Source organism: Eufriesea mexicana, unplaced genomic scaffold (genome assembly GCF_001483705.2).
Source record: "Eufriesea mexicana isolate 0111107269 unplaced genomic scaffold, ASM148370v2 scaffold221, whole genome shotgun sequence".
Classification (NCBI taxonomy): Eukaryota; Metazoa; Arthropoda; class Insecta; order Hymenoptera; family Apidae; genus Eufriesea; species Eufriesea mexicana.
In genome coordinates this window covers 5,230-28,109 of record NW_016908377.1, presented here as the reverse complement: position 1 = coordinate 28,109, position 22,880 = coordinate 5,230, and the positions used below count along the sequence as shown (strand labels likewise).

At 33.8% G+C, this 22,880-nt stretch overlaps 1 protein-coding gene across 1 annotated transcript; it reads left to right on the top strand.

Annotated features, from left to right (window-relative positions):
* The first annotated feature begins 11,960 nt into the window (after positions 1-11,960).
* ato (atonal) lies at positions 11,961-12,797 on the top strand. Its single transcript, XM_017911460.1, has one exon. It carries the CDS (start codon positions 11,961-11,963, stop codon positions 12,795-12,797), a length of 837 nt encoding a protein of 278 aa, XP_017766949.1.
* The last annotated feature ends 10,083 nt before the right edge of the window (positions 12,798-22,880 follow it).

The following is a 22,880-nucleotide window of genomic DNA, read 5'->3' as shown; positions in this document are numbered from 1 at the left end:
CCATAATCAGCATCACCACTGCCGCCGCCACCACTTCAACAGCTACGGTCACGCTTTTTAAATACGCGAAGCGAGCTTTCATACCTTTATACCCACGGAAATCGTATCGTATTTCCGTTCCCTTTTTCTTATTACCATTTTTGTTCAGTCTTCCGTTAAACGTTATTCCGATTCCTCGTTTGTCTTCGCGATGAAGTTTATTTTCGAATTTTCTTTGTTTCACCGTGGAATTATTTTCGATTAGTTTTTAGATGTTTGTTTATTTTTTTATTTTTTTTGAGAGAGAGGGAGAGAGATGAGGATGTTTTTGGGATTTGGTATTGGTTTTGGTAGGTTTCATTGAAGAGTTTAATTAGGTGATTCGATGGTAATGGAAGTGGAATTGTTGTGGATGGTTTGACGAAATGTTTATGTATAACAGTAGTGGAAATTTGTGTTATTTATGCTGGAATTATGGAGATTCAAAATATAAGTCGTTTGTTCCTTTCGGCGGTAATTTGCATAAACACAGTGATTTTTGGGCCAACCGAAAGATGATGTAACGATAATTCACAACTTTTAACTATTCACTTTTCACCGTCACGAATATTTTTCTTACCTTCTTCTACCAATATTTTTCTACTACTTCTTTAAATACCTTATGATTTATATAAGTAACTTTTAATAATAATTTACATTTTAAGAAAAACAGCGAGGGTTAATTAAAATAGTTTTGTAGTTATTAATACACAGGTATCTTAAATTAATTAATTGAATAAATATATCCATTTGCAATAATAAATATTAAAATTCGCGTAATATTTGTAGAAATAGTTATTAAGTATAACTAGTAAATTACGGATTTTAAAATTTAATTTTTATTGGAATAATTTGCAGTTAACATAACATTTGAAAATAATTAATACATTAATAAATTTCGCATACATTATTTATAAAACACTTATACAATTATAAAATCTATAAAGTGAAATTATAAGATATAGAACAAAATTTGCTGTGCACATATGTATATTACAAATATGTATAATTTATTATATAAAATATTTATAAAATTATAGACTGATCTAGTAGTCGAAATAATGTTGATATCTTGATATTAATCTTATATATCTTGATAATCTTGATATTAATTTTCACTAAAAGATCAGCCATTTGTAAAATGTGAAAGTTATTCGATCAGCAGTAGTTTTCTCAAAATATCGTGGAAAAAGATGAAGGTAGAGGAAATAGAAGCTGCGATTCTGAAAGTTCGTAAAAATGAATCGCTTGGCACGCGAGGCTATACGCCAACGTTTTTTTTCCACCCGACACGGTAGATTATTGGCAAAAGCGGTCTCTTTGTAATTCCTAAAGCGTGTTAGCATTTCTATGGCGTTGAATTACCCCGGCCCGTTTTACTGAAGCGCCAAAAATCGCTCGTATCGCGTCACCATTGTGTTACGTTTGTTGAACAGGTTAGGCTGTTTAACCATTTATCTCGTCATTGACGTTAATCAGAACGATTTCGGCCTCAGCAGAGATCTTTTGCGAGGATCCATATAATTTTGTTTGTCACGCTTAGAGCATCTTTGATACACAGTATATAAGTATATACTTAAGCTATGTTTCCATAGTACTCTAATTTTTTCTTGCTATTTCAATTTCAATTTTATTAACTTGTAGATATATATTTTATATAAATTGCGTTTAATCTGTTGAAAAATTATAATCAGCCTATGCTGTCTATGGGGTGGCTTGGCTAGTATAACAGGTGTTAGAAAAGCCATTAATATATCTCGCTTGTTGTCAAATTATGTCGACCTTAATTATGCAGTCAGATAGCTAAATATATGTCTAATAAGATGTAGTAATCGTTAGAATAATATTTCGTTTATAAAATTTATTAAAAATTGGATACTGAAAAATTGGCCTCCTACGTTCGGCCTCACTTACAGTAATATAATTTATATCTATATTGATTAAACAAAAATTTATAACGTTGTTTAACCAAATAAGCACGCATAGAAAGTATTATTATTGTTATTAAATTTTTTAATCATTTATTTAATAGTAAAAGAAGATATAACGTGGAAATTGTTAATATTAAATATTTTGATGATTAATTTATCGATATAAAATGTATGAGGAGGAAATTATTATTAGATATTTCAATAACAATAGTATAAGAATTTTATTATAAATAAAATATTGAATTTAAAGAAGCAAAATATGCTTTACTTGTATGTTCTCATAATTGTTTATAATTATTGTTTGTTAACAGATTTTATATATAAATTTGGTATTGGCTCCTCCTCGATTCTTAATCTTTTATACTAATAACCGTGACTACCTTTTGGTATAATTATTAAAAGTTCTCCAAGACCCGAAAACCAGGTTACCCATTGTAACGATTTTAATCTAAAAACGAGGGTTTTATGGGGTTAGATGGAGCTAAGCATAGATATATGCTACGGAAATAGGTGCCATGAAATCCTATTGGATCCAAATACCGAGCCCGTTGCGTTTTACCTACATTCAGGGTTAAAAAGTCCATTTTTAGGGTGAAGAAGATCTACGAACAGTCGAGGGGGCGGTGACACAAAAATATACTTTTCCCAAAGTTTCCTTTCTTTCATATGATTCTATTTGGTTCATTTTTACAATAATATTAGCTATATAATAATAACTACATTATTTACAATTGTAATAACTATAATGTACATAATTACAATAGTTATAGCTATAATATTCATAACAATAATAATAATAGTTATAATATTTATAACTATAATAACTATAGTAATTACAATGCCTATAACAACTATATTCAATTGTTATAATTAAATAATTTCAGAAATGTCATCTTATCAACAATGACATTTTTAAACTTCCTCCTGTGTATCCTACAATCTCCAAATATTTAAAAATTTTATTTTTTATTTAATTATTAAATATTACTAGAAAAAAGTAAAATTGTTATTAAACTTTATTAAATTTTATTAAAATTACATTCAAAAATTTAGGTAATTAATTTCGATAGCATACATCGATACTATTATGCAAGCCTGATACATAAACGATATAAATGCACAAATAAAAGGTAATCTTGTCTAATAAACAGTCCATTCCATACGACTCGTATCGAACCTTTGAAACCTACAGTAATGCAATGCTTTTATATTCAGGACCACACAGGTAGCCCATGCACATTAACTTCTGCATGCAGATTCTACCAACAATCAATGGTAACGCTATATTCAATTTTTCTACTGAATATTAAGCAGCATCCTATCATGTTACCGGTAACCGCTTCAATCCTTGCTCGAATTTTATATTCTCACGACCAGAACCACCAAGGATAATTACCGTCTTATAAATCATAATTGACATTTATTAATTTGAAATTACATTGTTGCAGGTCGCTTCTTCGCTACGTCGACTTGGTCTCAAGAAAGAGCCGATTTCACGTAAAAATTTCGTTTTTCCTTCATATGACAGTACAGATTGTTCGGAGTTCCCCGTATCCCTTTTTCGTTGGAGGATCAACGTGTCCTGAGGATCCAGGTATCCGGCGCGTAGAAAAATTTTAACGCGTTTACGACTGACCGTCACGGCGGAAAATCCTTTGAAACATCGACTGTCGTAATTACGAGCGACTTATAACAGTGTGGTAACCCCTTCATTTGTGAACTATGATAAACTGTTCCTCATCTACGGGTCCGGAGATTTGCCTCCATGATTTATGCTAATACAATGGACCTACCTCAAAGTATCCTCTACTAAACGCTCTATTAGGCTTAAGTTAATTACGAGACTACCTTCTCGTGGGGTGGATCGACGCGATCGTTACCATATTACAGTACATATATTACGCCCGTAACGATGCCGAGCCGCTTTTGCATTAAATTTGAGCGAGCGACGATTGCGGATGGCATATATGATTTTTGGGCACAACGTTCATGTGTTTGCATCATTTGGAAGATTCCAAGTTGATCTTAACATTCAAAATTAAAATTAAATTGAAGAATTTTAATTTTGAATGTTTAATTCCTAAATATTTCTATTATATTTTTAACCTTTGATATATAGTTTTAATAATTTTATTACGTTTCCAATTTTAATTCTTTAATTTTATTTTAATTTATAATTTTTTGATGTTTTTAATATTTATTCAGAGTAAAATTTAGCATTGTTTAAGTTAATAAGCTGAAAACACTTAAATGTATTTTGGATCTTCAAATGGAATAATATGCTGTAAATATTTAAGTCATTATCCTACTGTTAAAGAAATTAGAAAATAAGTATAGTATTGTATGTTTTCTAATTTCAAGAAAAGCAATATAATTGTGGTCCAAATACCAATTAGTATCATCTTTATCGTTCATTTATTATTCTATTATTCTATTTCTATTCTATTCGTCCATTCGAATATCGAAAAACCCTAATAACAAATTTAAAACAAAACATTAGAAAATTTTGTTATGAAATTGGCTAAAAAAGTTCCACAGAAAAGTGAGAGATGAACAGTGAATATATCATCATGTAAAACTATTCTAATGACTGATTATTAATAATTAACATGATTATAGAATCTCCATGTATAAATATCGCAAATACTTTTCTATCGAAGCAGAGTTTATACTACTTGCAAGATGGCGTAATACCTAGATCCTTATAGCCATTAGAAGCTTCTAAAATTGAGATTTTGAAAAGCTACGGGTGTTGTTAAACGGTTTATACGTAGAACAGCTTGACCACCAACGAATTTATCGTCGTGTTTCGGATACCGCCACGATTACGGACAATAACTTTATTTTCCTCTGGTTCCAGTTTCTCTTACTCGTTGGCGCGTTTGAACGTACCGCCAAGCCGCCTAGTTATTTGAGCACCCTCCGATATACCATTTCGAGAGCGTAATCGCTAATCACTCGTCCGATTTCAAAGAAAGGGACAAAGTCACAAATAAAGACTAGTTTCAAGGTTACTTTGGTTTTTGGGGTGCGCCGCTTTGACCACCGAAGCTCTATATAACTACGCTTGTTGGCTAATTTTACGGTTTCCACGAAACCACCTTCTCTCTCCAAGGAAATCGCGAAATTTCAGAGCTATAACGAATCTTATGTAATTCTTACTCGATCATGTGTCTAATACATTTAATTATATATGAAAGATTGCAGGCGCTAGTATTTCCAAGACCTTCCCTCATTTATTTGTAACATAAATTAGGTGATAATGAACGAAGTACCATTGTGCAGGAGAATAGCTAGTTTGGAGAATTCAGAATCTATTCGAGCATTTTGCGACTCTGAGTGTATTACAATTTCATGAACATTACGAATTTTCGTTATTTTAGTAAATGATTAAATGATTATGGACTCGAAGCTTCCGGGAAATATTTGAATAATTGCATTTCAATATAATAATGTCCTTTTCTCATTTTTCTGTTTAGGAAATATTCTATAATTATATTATAGGGAATAGTATAGGGAATAATATAGGGAATATTCTATATATTCTATAGGGAATATATATAATATGCAGGATTTTTAACTACATCGATTTTCCTAATAAACAAAAGAAGTGACCAAATTAAGCTTATTTTGTTGCTTTCAACGTCTACTATTCGAAACGAATTACAATTTAATTTTCGTTCTACTCTTTACTTTGTTATTAGGGCCAAATTACTGTTAATTCCTTCGCGATTTATCTTTCAAGAATCGCAATCGAAATTCGAAACAAAATTCCCGAAATAAAATAAAATTAACAAATTAACGAAACTTTTTCAACTCTTCGCAGAATCTATTTCAAGTCCACTCGCAATGGCTTCCTGTCCAAGCCCACAGTGTTCAAAATTTAACTCGCAATTAAATACACAACATTGCTCGTAAGTATACCTAGATGATCACCGAAAGAGGGAAAAATTGAATAAAAGTCCGATAAAAGTATCATTAAAAATTTCCAAACTTTCGGGACTTAGAAGTTGGCAAAAAAAAAGAAAAAAGAAATTCAAGAAAACGCAAGATTCCCGAAAATGACCGTTTCTTAGGTAGAACAGGAGGATGCGGTTTTCATCTCGCCTTCCGTTTCAAGGAGTAAGCCGGGCGGTTCATAATAGTCGATGATGCTTAAACACGAATGGCGGCGGAACGACCGCCAGGCTGGAAGGACAAAATGAGGAATTCGAAAGCGGAACCGGATAATGTGGTAATTGTATTCTGGGAATCAGTTCGGCACGCACTCCTTAACAAGCTTCGACGAGTCTGCCCTGTCTGGGTTCTAGACACGGCAAGCTGAACAACATAGACGAACAGTCAGTTCGTTGTGGAATACAACACTGGGATCTATCTTTTTGATAGCGCGAGATCTCTTTTCGGAAGCACAGGTGTCAGAGTCACGGCTGTCACGTTCGAGCTGATCAATTATCAGGAACTACACTCGCGAACACGTCTACTTTGTCTTCTGTCGTGATCCTTGGGAAACGACGTGTCGTGATCGAAGGATAGAGGAAATACAGGGTGTTCTACAGGTTTCTTGATGGTCTTCGTGTTGTACTACTGGACTTTATGGTTGAGAATAGCATGGAAGTGTCTTGGTGGTTTTGTTGGGGGTTTGTGATGAAGATAAGGAATGAGAATGGTGAGGGAAATAATTATATAATATTTTGATTGTTTATATGTATATACACTTAGTTTCTGTTGATTTTCATCGAAGCTATAATAATTAGCATAGTAGTAGTAGTAATAATAGAAGTAGTATTTATAATAATATACTATAGTAGTATAATAATTATAATTATTATAATATTGTATACTAATATTTATATGTATATTTATAATTATAATTAATAATAGTAGTATATTTATAATAATATATTACTATAGTAGCAGTAGTATTTATACACAGTAGATTTGATATACAGATACAATATAGTAGACATAGTAGATTTGATGTGCAGATAAGCAAGTAGAAATAAATGAAAATTTGTATTATTATAATTAATATTACTACTTTTAATTAATAGAATTATCATTTTGAATTTCGTTTTTAGTTAGATATTAGGATAGTACAGAATGCTGGTAGGAAGATATAAGAGGTACTTCTGTTATACTTTAATACGAGATAAGTTTGTCGAATTATTTAATGCTTCATTTGTCGAATAAATTTATTTTTTAGGCTTAATAATGCAATAATCGACTCAAACTGGAATATTGTTCATCTGTGTGAAAAAAAATCTAATATGGATACTTAATACAATATTTTTATAATTAATCGTAATTAATTAACAAAAATTTATGAGATCAATATATCAGTAAGAAATCAAAATTTCCACTTTCAGACAGAAATATATTCTAACTACCTGCATACTTAAAATTTGTTTACCTGTGAGAAATTACATCTGATATAGGTATTTAATATAATTTTCCTGCAGTTAATCATAATTAATAATTAATCATAATTTACTAATCATAATTAACAATTTATTTTTTTTTAAAACCAGGCAGTAATACTATAATGTGATAGTGCAATGATAAAGCACTTACTATAATAATAAGTAAAAGAAATAAGCCATAGAAGGTACAAATAGATGTTTACATTCTACGTCTTCTTTTTCATCTTACAGAAACAATTCTGTATCTGAAAGGAAAATCTCCAGAATCCAAATTCATCATCAGTCAAGAGCTCGGTAAATCGTTGCAGCCGATTTCGAATGGAAGTATTCCTCGCTCGATGAATTATTAATAAGACGGAAAATGTTAAGAAACGAAAAGGAAAATGGGAGGAGAAGAATGTCGAACTAGGTGGAATAAATGATAATTAGTCGATCTCGAAGCCTATATTCTGGCCGTTTGGTCTGTCTGCGAAAGCTTACGACTCTATTCCCAAATACATATTCATTGAACCGATCCATGTGTATATTCTACATAGATATACCATGGAGTCAGCTTCGTGGAGGGTCGGACGAATAGCGTCATACGGCGCTCTCATAAATTACCACTAGTTGTCGGATAACATGTTATTTGCCACCGAGCTCACAAATGAGTGCACTTTGTATTTAATTACTCGACTCACGCCCAGGGCGCATCCTCATGGCGGACCTACCTCAGATCATTTTTACCGCAGGAATATCCCTTCTGTTGCTCCATTTTTCCTTTCTCACACTTTCTTTTTTTTCCACCCCTTCACGTGCTACCTCGTCCAAGCTTCATCTTGTTTTTCTATTTTTCTTCTCCTCCTTTTACCCCTTCTGAACGTGTGATTGATCTTATCGATTAATAATAAAGTTCTTCGCTCGTCACAGCTGTTCAGACCAGACTTATTTAATAATTGCATCAATTGCTTATTATTTACTTCGGAATTTGTTTTATTTATTAAAAATACCTTCCGATCTTCTCAATTAATTCATTGTATCTGAAAATTTGTTTGCTATTCGAGAATAAGAACTTGAAGATATTTTATTAGAAAGTGAATGAGATTCTTTTTATAGCAATATAAAATGAAATGAAAAATTTGTGAAAAATGATTTTATCGTTTCGAGTTGTATTCGTTTATATTAAAATCAAATCCAGTCGTTTTTAGCAAGATAGCAGGAGAATGTATCTTTTTGTCGCAATTATTTCTTTAATTTATTATATGTTTCAAGGACAAGATTTTTAATATATCAAAGTGAGACAGGTAGACTATTTTTGATGTATCATTGCATTACTTCAAGAATATTCGGTGTTAATCATTATAATTTTGCTATGTGGCGACTGAAAGTTGCCAAAAGGGTTAATTTGTCCTTTTCCTTTGTTCTTAGCAGAGTAAGGGTTAGTTAGATGTTATTTATTTAGGAGATCTCTTTATCCGTTTTTGGCTTGAGCGAGGCTAATTAATACGAAAATCGAAAATTCTTTAGCAAGGTTTTGACAAGCAAAGACAGGATGAGTGGGTTGAACTGGTGCACCGACGGGGTGAGCAGGTAAGCAAAAAAGGTGAAAACAAAAGGCAGAAGGTAGAGGTAATGCTGTTGGTGAATAGAGAAAGGATAGACACAGACAAGCGTACATTTCGTAGCCCTAATTATTGGTTCCGTCCCAGTTCCGCTCTGGAACAAGAAGATAATAGATGGAAGCAATCAATTTTTAAATTACATCCCAATCCAACGGGGGAATATTCTCGCGTGAAAATGGCGAAAGTATTTAGATGTGCAAAAATGTATCCTGTACGAGTATTAATTATGCTCACTCAATTTTAATTCTACGTATTCGCCTTAATAATCCGTTACAGTCATGTTGAAACACCTAATGGACGTCAGAAGCTTATAAAATTACCAAATAATTATACGGATAAATTATTCCCATCTTTTCTTCCTACCTTGACCTCTTCTTCTTATATAATGAAGTCATATTATAATTATTATTGTTAAAAACTAAGATTATCGATAGCATGGATTACGATAATTTATTCGTACAAAAATTGATATTAAATTTTGCAAAATCTACTGCACATTTTTAATAATTAGAAAAATAATATATTTAGAACCAGTCATTTTGGATAATTTGATAGTTCTAAATAGTAGTGGAGATTCAATACTCGCATGATCAATGTGCGAGGTCGTGATTTCTTTAAAATTCTCTATTTAATGAATATTGTTAGACAGTCTTTTTCTATTTTTTATAATATTATATAATTTAATTATGATGGAAAGAGATGACCTCGGGCTTAACCAATGGTGTGAATTTAGATTTTGAAGAAACAATGTTTTGCCAATAATATTTTTATAATAATATAATTTTTTAAAACAGTATAATATAATTTTTAAACAATTTTTTAAGAAAGTATAAATTCACTCCATTAGTTAAGCCTGAGGTCATCTTCTTCCGTCAAATCTTTCATATCAAAAAATTCTCTTTTATGTATCAATTGGATTGCAAAGTATACAATTTACGTACTTACAAAAAGATATGAAACAGGCGCAAATTTGAAGTCTCCAGGAAAACTGATACAAAACGTTAATAAGAAGAACCGATGCTCTTAGCAAATTATTATATACGATGTTAGTTTTATTCAACAACCCTTAATATAACTTTCTGCAAGTGTCCATTTACTTTTTCTTTAATATATCCTTACGTACGTGTGGTTACATATTAATTGGCGTTCTCAAGGAAGAAACGTTACGGAAGTAATGGAAGACAATGTTTCCCGTTACGAAAAGTCGAGGACTCGGCTATCACGCGGTTGTTCCTGGTTAAAAGTACTAAAGGTACGAAAAGTACTAAAGGTTTTCGAGCAGAGGATTATCGTGTCGCTACTTAGGAAGAATTTTAAGGCAATGGCGGGACGATCCCGAAATCCAAGACGGCTGTGTCCGAAGGGAATGACAGAGATCGGGTTGCTTCGGACCACCTTCGTGCTCGCCGCAAACTTTATCCTACCTGTTTTCGCTAATTGAGCGAGTAAAAATGTAACTGGACCTTACGCCCCTGAGGTATTTGCACCCTTTTGAAGATACGATCCGTTCTTTTCCCAAGGTTTTGCGCTGGACCGCGTTCCTCATTCCACAATCGCTTCGCCCGATCGGTTTACTCGTTGAGATTGCTTAAGCGTGTACTTCGAATTACAATTATTTATTTAAATAACCTAATATCTCTCCGATTTATCTTCATTTACACTTACATAAGTATCTCTCATTTGATTTCATTTCATACCTTCCCATTTATCTCTATGTTTCATGAAAATGTGCTTGTTATCAAAAGTTGCAGATGAGTCTCGAAACTGTATTCAAATTGTACGTAGACGAAACACGTGACTTAATAATTAGATGTAACATAGATAACAAGTAAAGTTGAATTTCTAATTAACCGAAGAACTTGTTACATTTTGCTCAAGTTTCTGATTCGAAGTGATATTGTATAAATAATAGAATTATCAAATATTTCTTGCTTATGATGTATTATATATTTTATTCATACAATTCAATATAATATAATTATTTATTAATTATTGCAGAAATTTATTGGTATATAATTTTATATATTGCAAGAAATATTATTTATTATTATATAATAAATCTGCTAATTTCTAACTAGCTAAGGAACATTAGGTACATCTTACTCCATTTTGATGTTACAATACAAATAATAGAATTATTATAGTACATCTTCTCTATAAAATTGGATATAATAATACAATGTAACAAGAAAAATTTAAATCATTATAAAATTCCACTATGTAATTATACAAATAATAAGATATACTTTGCATCTTCGATACCACACTCAATGCTTCAATAAATTATCAGCGAAAGTATCTCGATAACAGGTAGCCCCGGTGCATCGAGATCAAAGCAACTTTCGTGTTTACCGTAGATCGTAAGTAGACGGTATAAGCATACGCGATATGCATTCAATAGAATCCCGTATATATTTGCGTCCATATGTATTAATACATACATATGTCACCGAGGGGCCAGGTAATGGTTGTGCGATTTTATACATGATCGTATAGGATGGAGGCGCCGATGCCACCTGTTGTGCTAGCCGTTCGCATACTCGGGGCTGGTCGGCTTTGGCTCACCGCAGAAGTGGTGGGAGTCAGCGCGAGGTTTTCATTGGTCGGGCGGCACGTGCTGCACGAGGGTGCCTCGCTCCAAAAACGCATAAATCCCCCGACGGTGTACCAACCGACTTTAGAATCACCCCGACAGCGAGTCGGCGTGCGTGTATAGGACCTCGAGGAGACCTCATCCTTCTGCGTTCTCCATCCGAACCCAAGGAACCTGGACACGTAACGAATTAAACGGAACGAGCAACAACCGACATAATATCATCGTGGTCTACACACCAAGGTCCGACAAGTTGTTCGCCAACTGTGGTTCCGTGAAAGTACAGTGGAAATTCAGTGAAGAGACGACCGTAGACGAAGAACCCACCACTTCTACCTGGGTTACCGAGTGAAGCTTCCACTCACGTATCCCGTGTCTCGATCATCCGGGAACGGACATGGAATTGCAGGAGATGTTTCGTTACGGATACATGTTCCCACCCAGAGAAGACGAAGTCGTGTCCTGCACGTACCTGGATTTACCCAGCTACCCCTATTCGAAGAGCAAATCCGACCTGCCACCAGTAAGCACTATCACCATACCCCAGTGCATCGTGTACGACGGGAACCGCAGCGATGGCTGGCACACGCCTAGCCCAACAGCTAGCTTGCGATCTGTCAGCCCAGCCACAACTTTATCTATATCATCCGAGCCTGACACGATCAGCACTCCAGTTACCTATCGTTTGTTAGGCTCGATGGACGAACTGAACAAGAGGTACACCGGTAAAAGGAGCCTGACAACGATCAACAGCGAGGCAACCCAACACGCTATGAACATGATAGACCTGACAGAGGAAGTGAACAGTATGGACGCAGATACCGATGGAACGATCGACGCAGAGGTTGAGACTGAGCACGAGAAGGCGCAGTCGTCCAGAGGTAGTGTCATCAGCAATGCCAGCAGCTTCTCGGACAGGATCGTGGACGGTGACAGCGAGGATGACGCCGAGATGAGCGACAGTCCCGATCACATTGGGTCAGGGATCGATGGGTCGGGAAGCAATCGTAACGTCGTCAGACGGAGAGGTAAATACGTTAGCTCGACGATCGTGAGGAAAAGAAGACTGGCGGCCAACGCGAGGGAACGACGAAGAATGCAGAACCTGAACAAGGCGTTCGATAGATTGAGGGCCTATCTTCCGTCTTTGGGTAACGACAGGCAGCTCTCCAAGTACGAGACCCTTCAAATGGCGCAGTCTTACATCACGGCTTTGTACGATCTGTTGCAATAATGATATCCTGTGTCTTTTCTCGTCTTCTCAACGAACTAGTATATCAGTCGTCGCAAATGGGAGTGTTAGTGGAATTCTTGAGGCTGGGGTAGTTGAATTTTCATCTTCTGTGCATAGAGACGTACCTAGACGAGGTGCAGGGATCGTGTTTGAAACGAACGATTCGCTTTGTACTTTATTGTTGATGTTGAAAATTGTAATTACCATTGTAATTAGAATCTCGTCTCGGTAAGGTTACTCTTAGGCTATGTACCATTCCACTTGCCTATCTTTTGTAAAACGATATCGGGCATCTTATGGTTATCCATTATTATTATCATTTCTATTACTATTTATCGCGACTGCAAGGAGAGGATCTAGACAAGCATCTCGAAAATCATTGTACATACTAGGGACATTGTAAATTTTGTAAAGTAACGATATTTTAATGCATAGATCTTTAACACGGCGTTGTATCATAAATGGCGGACCAAGTCAGGTACTTATAATTTATTGTATTATAAATATTAATGCGCTCTTTGAGACTGAAATGTCATGTGTTGGACAAATATAATTATTTTATAAACTCTCGAGCTTTCCAAAAATATCCCACCCTGTGTTTCACCAGGGAGAAGTCTTACGACTCGAAGTCTTATAAGAGGACGTCGGATGTTTAGCCTAAACTTTAAGAAGACTCCAGTCCCCCGTCTAACACGTAGTGGGGAACTTGTTGCGCTTTCACGGACGTCCTGTTCCTCTTTTTCCTTTTCTTCTTTCTCCTTTTCTCCGTTTTAGGCTGTCTTCCGTCTTAGATTTCGCGGAGTCGCGTGTCGAAGTGAAAAAATTAGCTCGTAATTGTTCGCTAACGGGTTTACAGTTTGCACTAGATACAAGGTTGTATCATAAGGGATGAAGAGTATATTCGGGGCGAAAGAAAAACAGCATCGTCATCGGTGGTCTGGTCGTCATACGAAACCCACGCGACGCGTCGGTGCCCGGTTTCATTGCAATTTGAGAACCTGCAGCCTCCTTTCTTTGACGATGACTCCTCTTTCTTTCTCCTTCTTTTCACTCTTTTCACCTTCGATTCGGAGCTATCGCCAGTGGAACCACTTACTCCATTTCCTTTAGATCATTGTCTTATATCGGGCAAATTTGGGTATTATGAGGTTTAGCGATATGTTGGCTTCAGGAACGAGAGATCTTTGGTGTACCCTTAATAGGAGGAAGTCGAAAAAATTGTCTTTGAAGAGATTAAAAATAATTTTCGGGGAAAAATTGTATTTATCGCCGGAAGTATCGAAATAACCAAGACGGCGACTTTGGATCTTCTATATCTGCATTTATTGGAAATGTAGAGTCTCTTGGAAAAATCAATTTTAATTTCCGTTTCGGTAGAAAGATAATTATAAATATATTTATTGAGTTTCATTATTTTTGTTTAATTATTATTTATGTATACTACATATGTTTAGATAATTAAAAGTCGTTGATATAGGTATGAGGAAAAATTATTCGCCATCTTGTGGATGAAGAGGTTAAGTATATTTTTTAATTAATAACTATAATTATTTGTTAGATCTTCCAAAAATTTTACTTAAGGATTAAAATGATATTACTATACTTATTAGGGCTATTATGAATTCCGTTAAGAGTTAGGTATTTAGATTTTTATTGAAATGATTTAATTAATTCGTATGAATTAGTATAATATTAGAACAACGATTACTTGCAATTATTTAGTCTTTAAATAAATTTTTGAACATCTAAATATATAAAATATTGCAATATATTTAAGTATATATTTAGGAAAATATCAGTATCGATACAAATTTTGTCTTTTGTCTGTCCTCGGCATCAAACAAGCTATCATTAGCATGATTAACGAAAAAGAAGAAGAAAACATAACACCATCCTGGTGATTAGCACTATTTGGGATAGAATAAACGTTCGACATGCAATTTTTCACGCGAACCCTTATTGCACGGAAAGTGCAAAATTTGTCGATGATGAGTATACAAACAACCCCGTATCTTTTTACATAAAAAGTAGAAAGATACACGGAACAGTAGAAAAATACACTGCGCTTGGAAGAACCCTAATATAACGCTTCTATTGTCTAATAGCCTTTTTTCGTTAACATCTTCTATTCTTCACGCCATATTAGAATTAAAGAACATAAACGTAGATATTTACGTTCCATATTACAAAATTACTGGATGCTATTAAAATTAGTTAAAAAATCGCTGTATTTTCTGTAATTCACACAGACATTTTATGGATAGAGTACCACTGCAGGTTAATCGATTTATTATTTTTTTAAATTAAATAATATATAAATTCTTATTTCTGGATCCATATTTCTATGGAAATGATAAAAAAAATATCGCAAGTAGTGGATGTCAAAAATAGTTGCATAAATATTCCTCAAATATTTCAGGAAACGATTTTTCTAGCCTAGTCTTATTATGTTTCATTGCTACAATACTGTCAAATAAAATGATATTTAACATACTTAAATTTACTGAAAATTGATGTCTAATATATCTAGATTTAGTCAAAAATTAAGTTTAATGTATTTAAATTAGTCTCTCGACTAGTATCTTAAACATACTAAAAATTTAAGTCCTATATATTTAAATTTAATAAATAAGCTACAATTTAATATATTAGAATACAACGAGTAACCTAAAATTTAACCTACTAGTACCTACTAGTATCTACTCGATCAACGATTAACTACCAAAATAGTTACAGTGACGTACAAAAATCCCCTTGGTACCCGCTCCAGGCATTCAACGTAATACACTCGCAGAAACGAACGACATCATTAAGCCCGTTCAAGAGACTCCGATTGCAAAACGATTGAATTATTGAACGATAGCTCGACACAAGTATTCCTCGTCCATAAGAATCCCAATGGCAGTCGCGTGGCTATGTTGACTTCCCTCGTGAGCCTCTTCTCCTACACGTTCCCATACCTGGGACCAAGAAGACTCATACTCCCTGAGAAGGGCCAGGGGAATCTTCGCGAACTTGATAAAAATCGCGCGACATCTTCCTCGACCGGTCCGGAGTTGGGGTATCTCAACCAGGCCTTTATAAAAAAAGGAACTAAAAAAAAAAAAAAAAAAAAAAAAAAAAAAAAAAATGAAAAATGAAAAAGGAAGAAAAATGAAGTTCAGGAATAAAAGAAAGGAAGGAATCTCTTAGACGAGAGAACGTAAATATTGTTCAAAGCAATTAATTCTCCGGCAGACTACCACCTTCGCTTTGTCAGAAGGGTTCGCCTTGACAAAGAAGAGGAAGCTGGGTCCCGCCAGCAGTGACCAGTGGCCACTGTCATCAAAATACTCGAAGGGGTTGGGTGGCTGTGGCTGAAAGCGGGAAAGGGAAAGGGTAAAACGGAGGATAAAAGACAAACGCCGCCGCGTTGTCGTTGTCTGATCGTGGAGATTGCTTTATTTGAGTACATTTAGCGTAGAGATCTCGAGAAACCCTGCCGAATATTTTGTCGTGCCTGCTACCGCATGCAGCCTCTCATCCTTGCCTGGCTACCCGGCCAGAGGCGTAACGCATTAAGCATCAAAATAATGTAATCTGCCGGCTGAAATCAGGCGATAAATATAATCGAACGGCTGAAATTTGTCGGTGACGAGCATACTTGGCTACATCCGACGCACCTGTGTATGTCTTCGTACGAAGATTGATCATGGGCAGTTGAATGAATATATATGTACAGTGGGTAGGGTAGAAGGTGGGAATATGGATCAGGGTTGTAACGTTGATTTCCCCTTTTTACGGATTCGAACATTGCAATCATTAGTGGCCTCTGATTATTCTGATAACCGAACAAAAATTATACTATTCGCGTTTATTTTCTAGCTACAAAGTGCAAATTGCTTTTAGCTATCTGGAAACCTTTGCGAGATAAGCTTCGTTAATTTTGTTCTCGTATTAAGAAAAATTGACAAGGGTGTTTCCTTATTTATAGAGGTATAATCGTGTGTTTAATTGATTTTAACGTAAATAAAATATTTTGTGCTCCGAATTAGGGCTCGAGTCGATTGTCTTGCACGTTTGTTAAAATTGGAGTTTGTTTATATTTAATAAGGTTGTTATTTAAGCGTTGGACTGCAAGGATGAGTCAGGTTCGGAGATATAGACTCGTGGCTGTTTATGGCATTCGCTGTACCGAAATTATTTCGTGTATAAACTGTATAAACTGGTGCACGTAAATCAATCGGGTTCCCATCAACTGGTTCGTGTGACAAACTCGTGCAATTCAGTCCATACGTTCAATGTAGAAGTTGCAGATGCATGATTTATTCAGGAGATCGGCCTGCTTCGCCAGGCTAAATCAAAATATTCATTGGCTTGAAATGAGAGATGAAGCTGAATACATGAATTTGTGAAGCAAATGGAAAGGAAGAGACAAGCAGCGGGCAGGACGAACAATCAAATTTGTTGAAGACGATAGAAAAAAATTTCCTAAGTTTGCAAATATACTCGGTTATTAATTACGATTAATCATCGTTTTTAACACTACTTTATACATCTCTTTGTATCTTTTATAAAAAGAACTATCTCAAATTAATTTGCAATGTTTTTTAATCAATCCTTCGATTAGATCAAAAATGGCGTACATCGATCAAAGAATCCCAATTTTCCACTCGTTTCATTGTTCCTCCAAAACAATAGTTTGATCTAAAAGCAATATGTTTTACAAATGACATAAATTAAATGAAATAAATTCAACGTTAAAGAAATTACCGAACATTTTTGCCGTTCTTCCAGTTTCAGGCGGAAATTTGTCAACAATGAGCTGGTTTGTTCGATAAAAGGGATCACGGTGAAGCTTCTTTCGTGTATTCTTCGAAGGTGTCGATACAGAGTATCTTTTTAATGTTTCGAATCTTGGTGCGTGCTCTCGCGAATGCTTCCGGATTATAAACGCAGGTAGAAGGTGTGGTCGATCCTGCTGGATGCAACGAAAAACACGACCGCCCATTGTGAGGGATTCGATGATCCTGCGAGCTTGACGTCAAGCTCGTAAATCGGTAAAAGATCCCCTACCTGTGATCAGGATGTCGGAATAAGAGCAGGCTATCCGCTAGATTATGTTCGTGACTTTCCCAAGTTATTTTCCGCAACTCACACGTCTTATATACACACTTCCGTATACATCATTAGCAAGCTATATGTACTTTTAACTATTTCTATTCGACAAAATGTATCGTAAATTGAACAAAGGGGAAGAAAATATCATTTCAGAATTATATATAAATCTATGAAATTTATCGAGATATAATAATAATAATACTATTACTATTACTTGTTATTGTTACTACTATTACTATCACTATTACTATTACTTACTATTATTACTACTATTACTATTACTATTTACTACTATACTCCTATTACTATTATATATATACTAATACTATTATAATACTGTTGTAATAATACCATTGCATCGAAGAAAATCTAATTGTAAGTGCGGCCAGAAACCTGTAAAATCAAAAAATAAATATTCATCGAATCACTAATCCATTTTAATTAATAAATTTCATCGATTAGTTACCTTTAATATAAAAAGAATATTAACAATTTATACTGTTTTTATATTGTAATTAGAATATACAAATTTTAAAGGTTCAATTTTTACTTTTCATTAGGGTTAGTTTCCATTGGACTTCATAGAGAATTCGAAATATATCGTACCTATTTCAATATTTTAATATCTCGATGTTACATATTTTCATTCCAATGAAATAATTACAATTAAGAATAATTCCAACATAAATATTCCATTTGCCATTACTCCACATACATGACTCTTTTGCACAACTGATGTACTTTAACCACGAGTGAAAATCAGTTCAATTCAATAACACAACTAAACACTTTACGTTAGCAGTCGCTTCGCAGTGAGCAAAGGAAACAGGAAAGGCGAAAACGTATATATAGGTGTATAGGAAGAGAACAGATATCCTATGATCTGGGTCGGCTTAAACTCGTTATAAATCAAAAAACTCTTCCCAAAGGTAGACCTATTCTCAGGCGGCGCGATAGCACAATGGCGTGTGGGACGCACAATCGTCCACCAAAAACGCGCCCGCTCAACCGATTTGTTTGTTCGACCGCCTCGTGATCGAATGAAATCCGCTTAATGCGATCGAAGAGTTTTCGCGTTCGAGAGAAGTATCACGGGTCCGTGAACGTCATCGAGGGGGTTGTTCGGGGCTCCTCGAATGGGGTACGAGGGTCGTATATGCAGAGAACGTGATGAGAAAGGTGGAGGGGGTGGGAAAGAGAAAGGAAAGGGCGGCATTCGCATGCACGCGACACGAGCTTGCTCTTAGTTTCTGCTTACCACTCGAAACCAACCCCTAGGGGTATTAATTTCATTTCATCGAACGTTGGTAATGCCTCGGACCGACCCTTCGTTTTGTTTACTCTTATTCTTCAACCAGGCGATACGTTTACATTTAAGTTTTTAAGGTGGTGAGAGTTCCCATAGAAAAGGTATTTTATTTGCTTAGGGCTCCTGCAAGTTAAATTAGCGACGATGGTGATTAATCGACATTTTCTGTTTTTTATTTTGTTTCTTGAAATTAATTTGTATATTGGTTTAATTTGTTTGGGCATGAAGTGAGTATAAAATTTAAGTATAGTATATTAAACGCGGAGACCTTAGAAAAATATCTAAATTATATTTTGTTCGTGTTTTTTATCCTTTATTGGTGAAATAATGTTGAAAGAGAAAATTAATAGATAGAATCATCATGTCTCTTCTGTTTGGTTTTCATATGGAATCTGGAGTTATATGCTTCACATCAACCAGGTAAAAAAATTAAGGAAAAAAAACAAGATGGTAACAATTTTGTAAATACTGTAGTCTTAATAAATTAAGATGCATACAAATGAGTGTTACAAGCACTAAATTTAACAAGTACTATTTACCAAAATTAATTGTTTTCGAATAATATATAATTATACGTTAATATAAGTATATAAATATAATTAAATATCTTTTTTAGACTCGTTATAGATGCTACTGTGACATACCGACTGTGACATATATTACTGACATATTATCTTCACCCTCATTCATAAGTATTGAGACACCTGTTGGTCTCACACAAAATGTGATAATTAAGCAAGATTAACAAGAATGCTATTAATTAATCAATCTTTCAATGCATAATGATAAGAAATAATAATATAAAATACATAGCAAACATTAATACAACCTATATTCAAGATTTAAAAACAAAGATTTAGTAGTTACATACAAGTTCTCTCAATCCCCAGACTTTAAGTTTAGTAGAAAAAAATTGCAAATAAATTAAATACCAGAAGTGAACTTAAAATCTGAATGCTCTTATAAAATTTTATTAAATACAATAGAAATGAAACAATTATTTGAGTACAAAGGTAACTGGTCACACTGTCCAACAAAAGGAGCTCTAGCTTTCCTAAATCGTGTAATAGAAAAATGCATAGTATTAGAAGTCTATTTTATAGTTCACCTTACAATATATCTAACAAGGAGAGTGCAAGTCCCTCGGGTCACCGATTTAGTTGAAACTTTGCAGGTTTGTAGATATCGTCATGCAATTTAAAAAAATATATTATTATAGTCGCAAATACTCAATAATTTTTGAAATATTTACGATTGAAGTTTTATTAGCACCATGATTATAAATTTATTTCCAACATATTTTGAGTTAAATTGTAGCGTAACAACAACCATCGAGAATTTCTATAGTGGAGGATCGGGGTTCGATTCCCGTTCACAGTTTTTTTAATATATTTTTTATTTTGTATTCATTTTCCGCCTATGAAAACATAGTAAATAAACAATTGTAAATAAAATTTCTTAATAAAAAAATTTATTTCTTACGCTTTCTTATGCAAGTATATATTTATTATAAAATAATAAGAATATTATGCAAGAAAGACGCTTTTCTATAGCAATCTTATTTACTACAGGAAATACGAAACCTATCGCTCATGTAAGTATTAATTATTAAATTAAACATCCTATAAGAATGTTGCCTATAATTCCAACTTTGCTGTGCAGCTATAAATTTTCATGAATTAATTACAAAAACTTGGCAATTTATTAATTTTCTACTGTCGAATTGATTTCTAGTATCCAGTTCGAATACAAATTTTACCGCCTGCGATCAGCGCCACCTATGACTTTGGAATAGTTTCGCAAATAGTTTACTAACTCTGGTTACGTGCACCTAATATATTTTAATTTATTTTAATAAATAAAATCATAAAGTTTTCTACATTCTTTAATAAATTCAGCCGAAACAGCGGTTTTAATTAGACAAACAGCATTCATTTCTTTACCTGGCAGACGACAAATATGCAAAGGTACGCCTTTACAACGCAATAATAAAATTTCATAAATTAACCACAGAAATTGAGCGATTTATTAATTTTTCTCCAAATGAACAGGAGAGTGCATGGAAAATGAGAAAATATTGCAAACAAACGTCGGAAGCATTGTTGTGTCCATGCAGGTGTGCCTGCATCACGAAAAGAATGTAAGTATTTGTATTAACATAACCTTAACATAACATAACATAACTCAGTTGTAAACACATGGTGTAAGATATAAAGCATTGCTTTTCCATCTTTCATTAGTGATAGCAGAGCCCGGTTGTTAGGAGACAATATTCTATTGAAGTAAACAGGCACGTGCAACAATAGAAAAATATTGGACTCATGGAATATCATCAGCGTAGATGCCAAGAATTATACTTTATAGCAAGAAAAAATTGAAGCAGCAATACAAATATGTAAAGTATATGTCTATTGGATTGTAGATTGATTAACTATATGTCATACAAGATAAAAATCTTTGAGGGTCAAATAAAGATTCAGAAAATGGAGATGGTTTAGGCAGACAAAAAGGAATACAATTAATTTAGGTGATGGCCTCTTCTAACAACAATATATGGAGAATACAGTGAGATTGAAAGGTATGTTGTATTCATGATCTAAATGAATCAGTGAGTCAAAAATTAATATCAGTAGTCAAAGTTACTGATCATAGCTAACATATTAAGTTTCAGAATGATGGAGCTAAGGTATATAAAGAAAAGGGAGAAGTTCGAATGAAGGCAGTGAGAAGAGGAAACGCATATTATGCGGTATCAAGAAACAGAAAGGAGGCAGCATATGTATCAACAGAGAAAAATGTGTGGCATCGACATGCAAATTTGAGGATCATTGAAGAGATGGAGAATGAATACTTGGTAAGAGTTATAAATGTTAAAGATAAATTGAATATAGACTGTAAATGTTGCATTAAGGCACAAATGTGTAGAAATATCTATAAGAACTTGGAAACTGTAAAAGCAGCAGGAATAATTGGGCTATGGCACATGCAATTGATTGGACCAATGAAGTCAACATTAAAAGCAGATAAAAGGTACCTGTTACCCACTGATGATTATTCGAGCAAAGAACCATTTGGTTGACTGATTTATAAATGACTAAAGATTTAATATGAAATATTATTGATGAAGGACTTTTTTTATTATAGGAGACTTACAAACATGAGTAATATTTATATGCAAGAGCCAGCCACTAAGGGTAAAGTAATAAGTATCATTTTATAATATTTCAATGGATTGTATATCTGTTTTTAAAAATTTAACCGATATACAATATTTACTTTCTAAATTTCTATATTAATGTATTAAATAATTTCTAATTTGAATTACAATAATAAATAATAAATTTTAATAAATTTGATTTTATAAGTATTTTACATTAATCAAACTAATTTATTTGTCAAACTAGGTTGTAATGAAAACAATTGTTGGTGATATTGAGTGAGAATTATGGTCAAAAGAAACTACAAAGGCATATAGAAATTTCATACAATTATGTATGGAAGGTTATTGGGATGACACTATATCTCATAGAATTATCAAAGGATTCATAACACAAGATGGTGATCCCACAGGTACAGGAGAAGGTGGTAAAATATATGGAGAATCATTTAAAGTGAGACTATATTTAAAAATAAAATGAATTCCTTTGTTATACAAAAATAGTTATTGGATATAT

Excerpts from the sequence above, each read along its gene's own strand:
- ato (XM_017911460.1), top strand. The coding sequence starts at position 11,961 with ATGGAATTGCAGGAGATGTTTCGTTACGGATACATGTTCCCACCCAGA.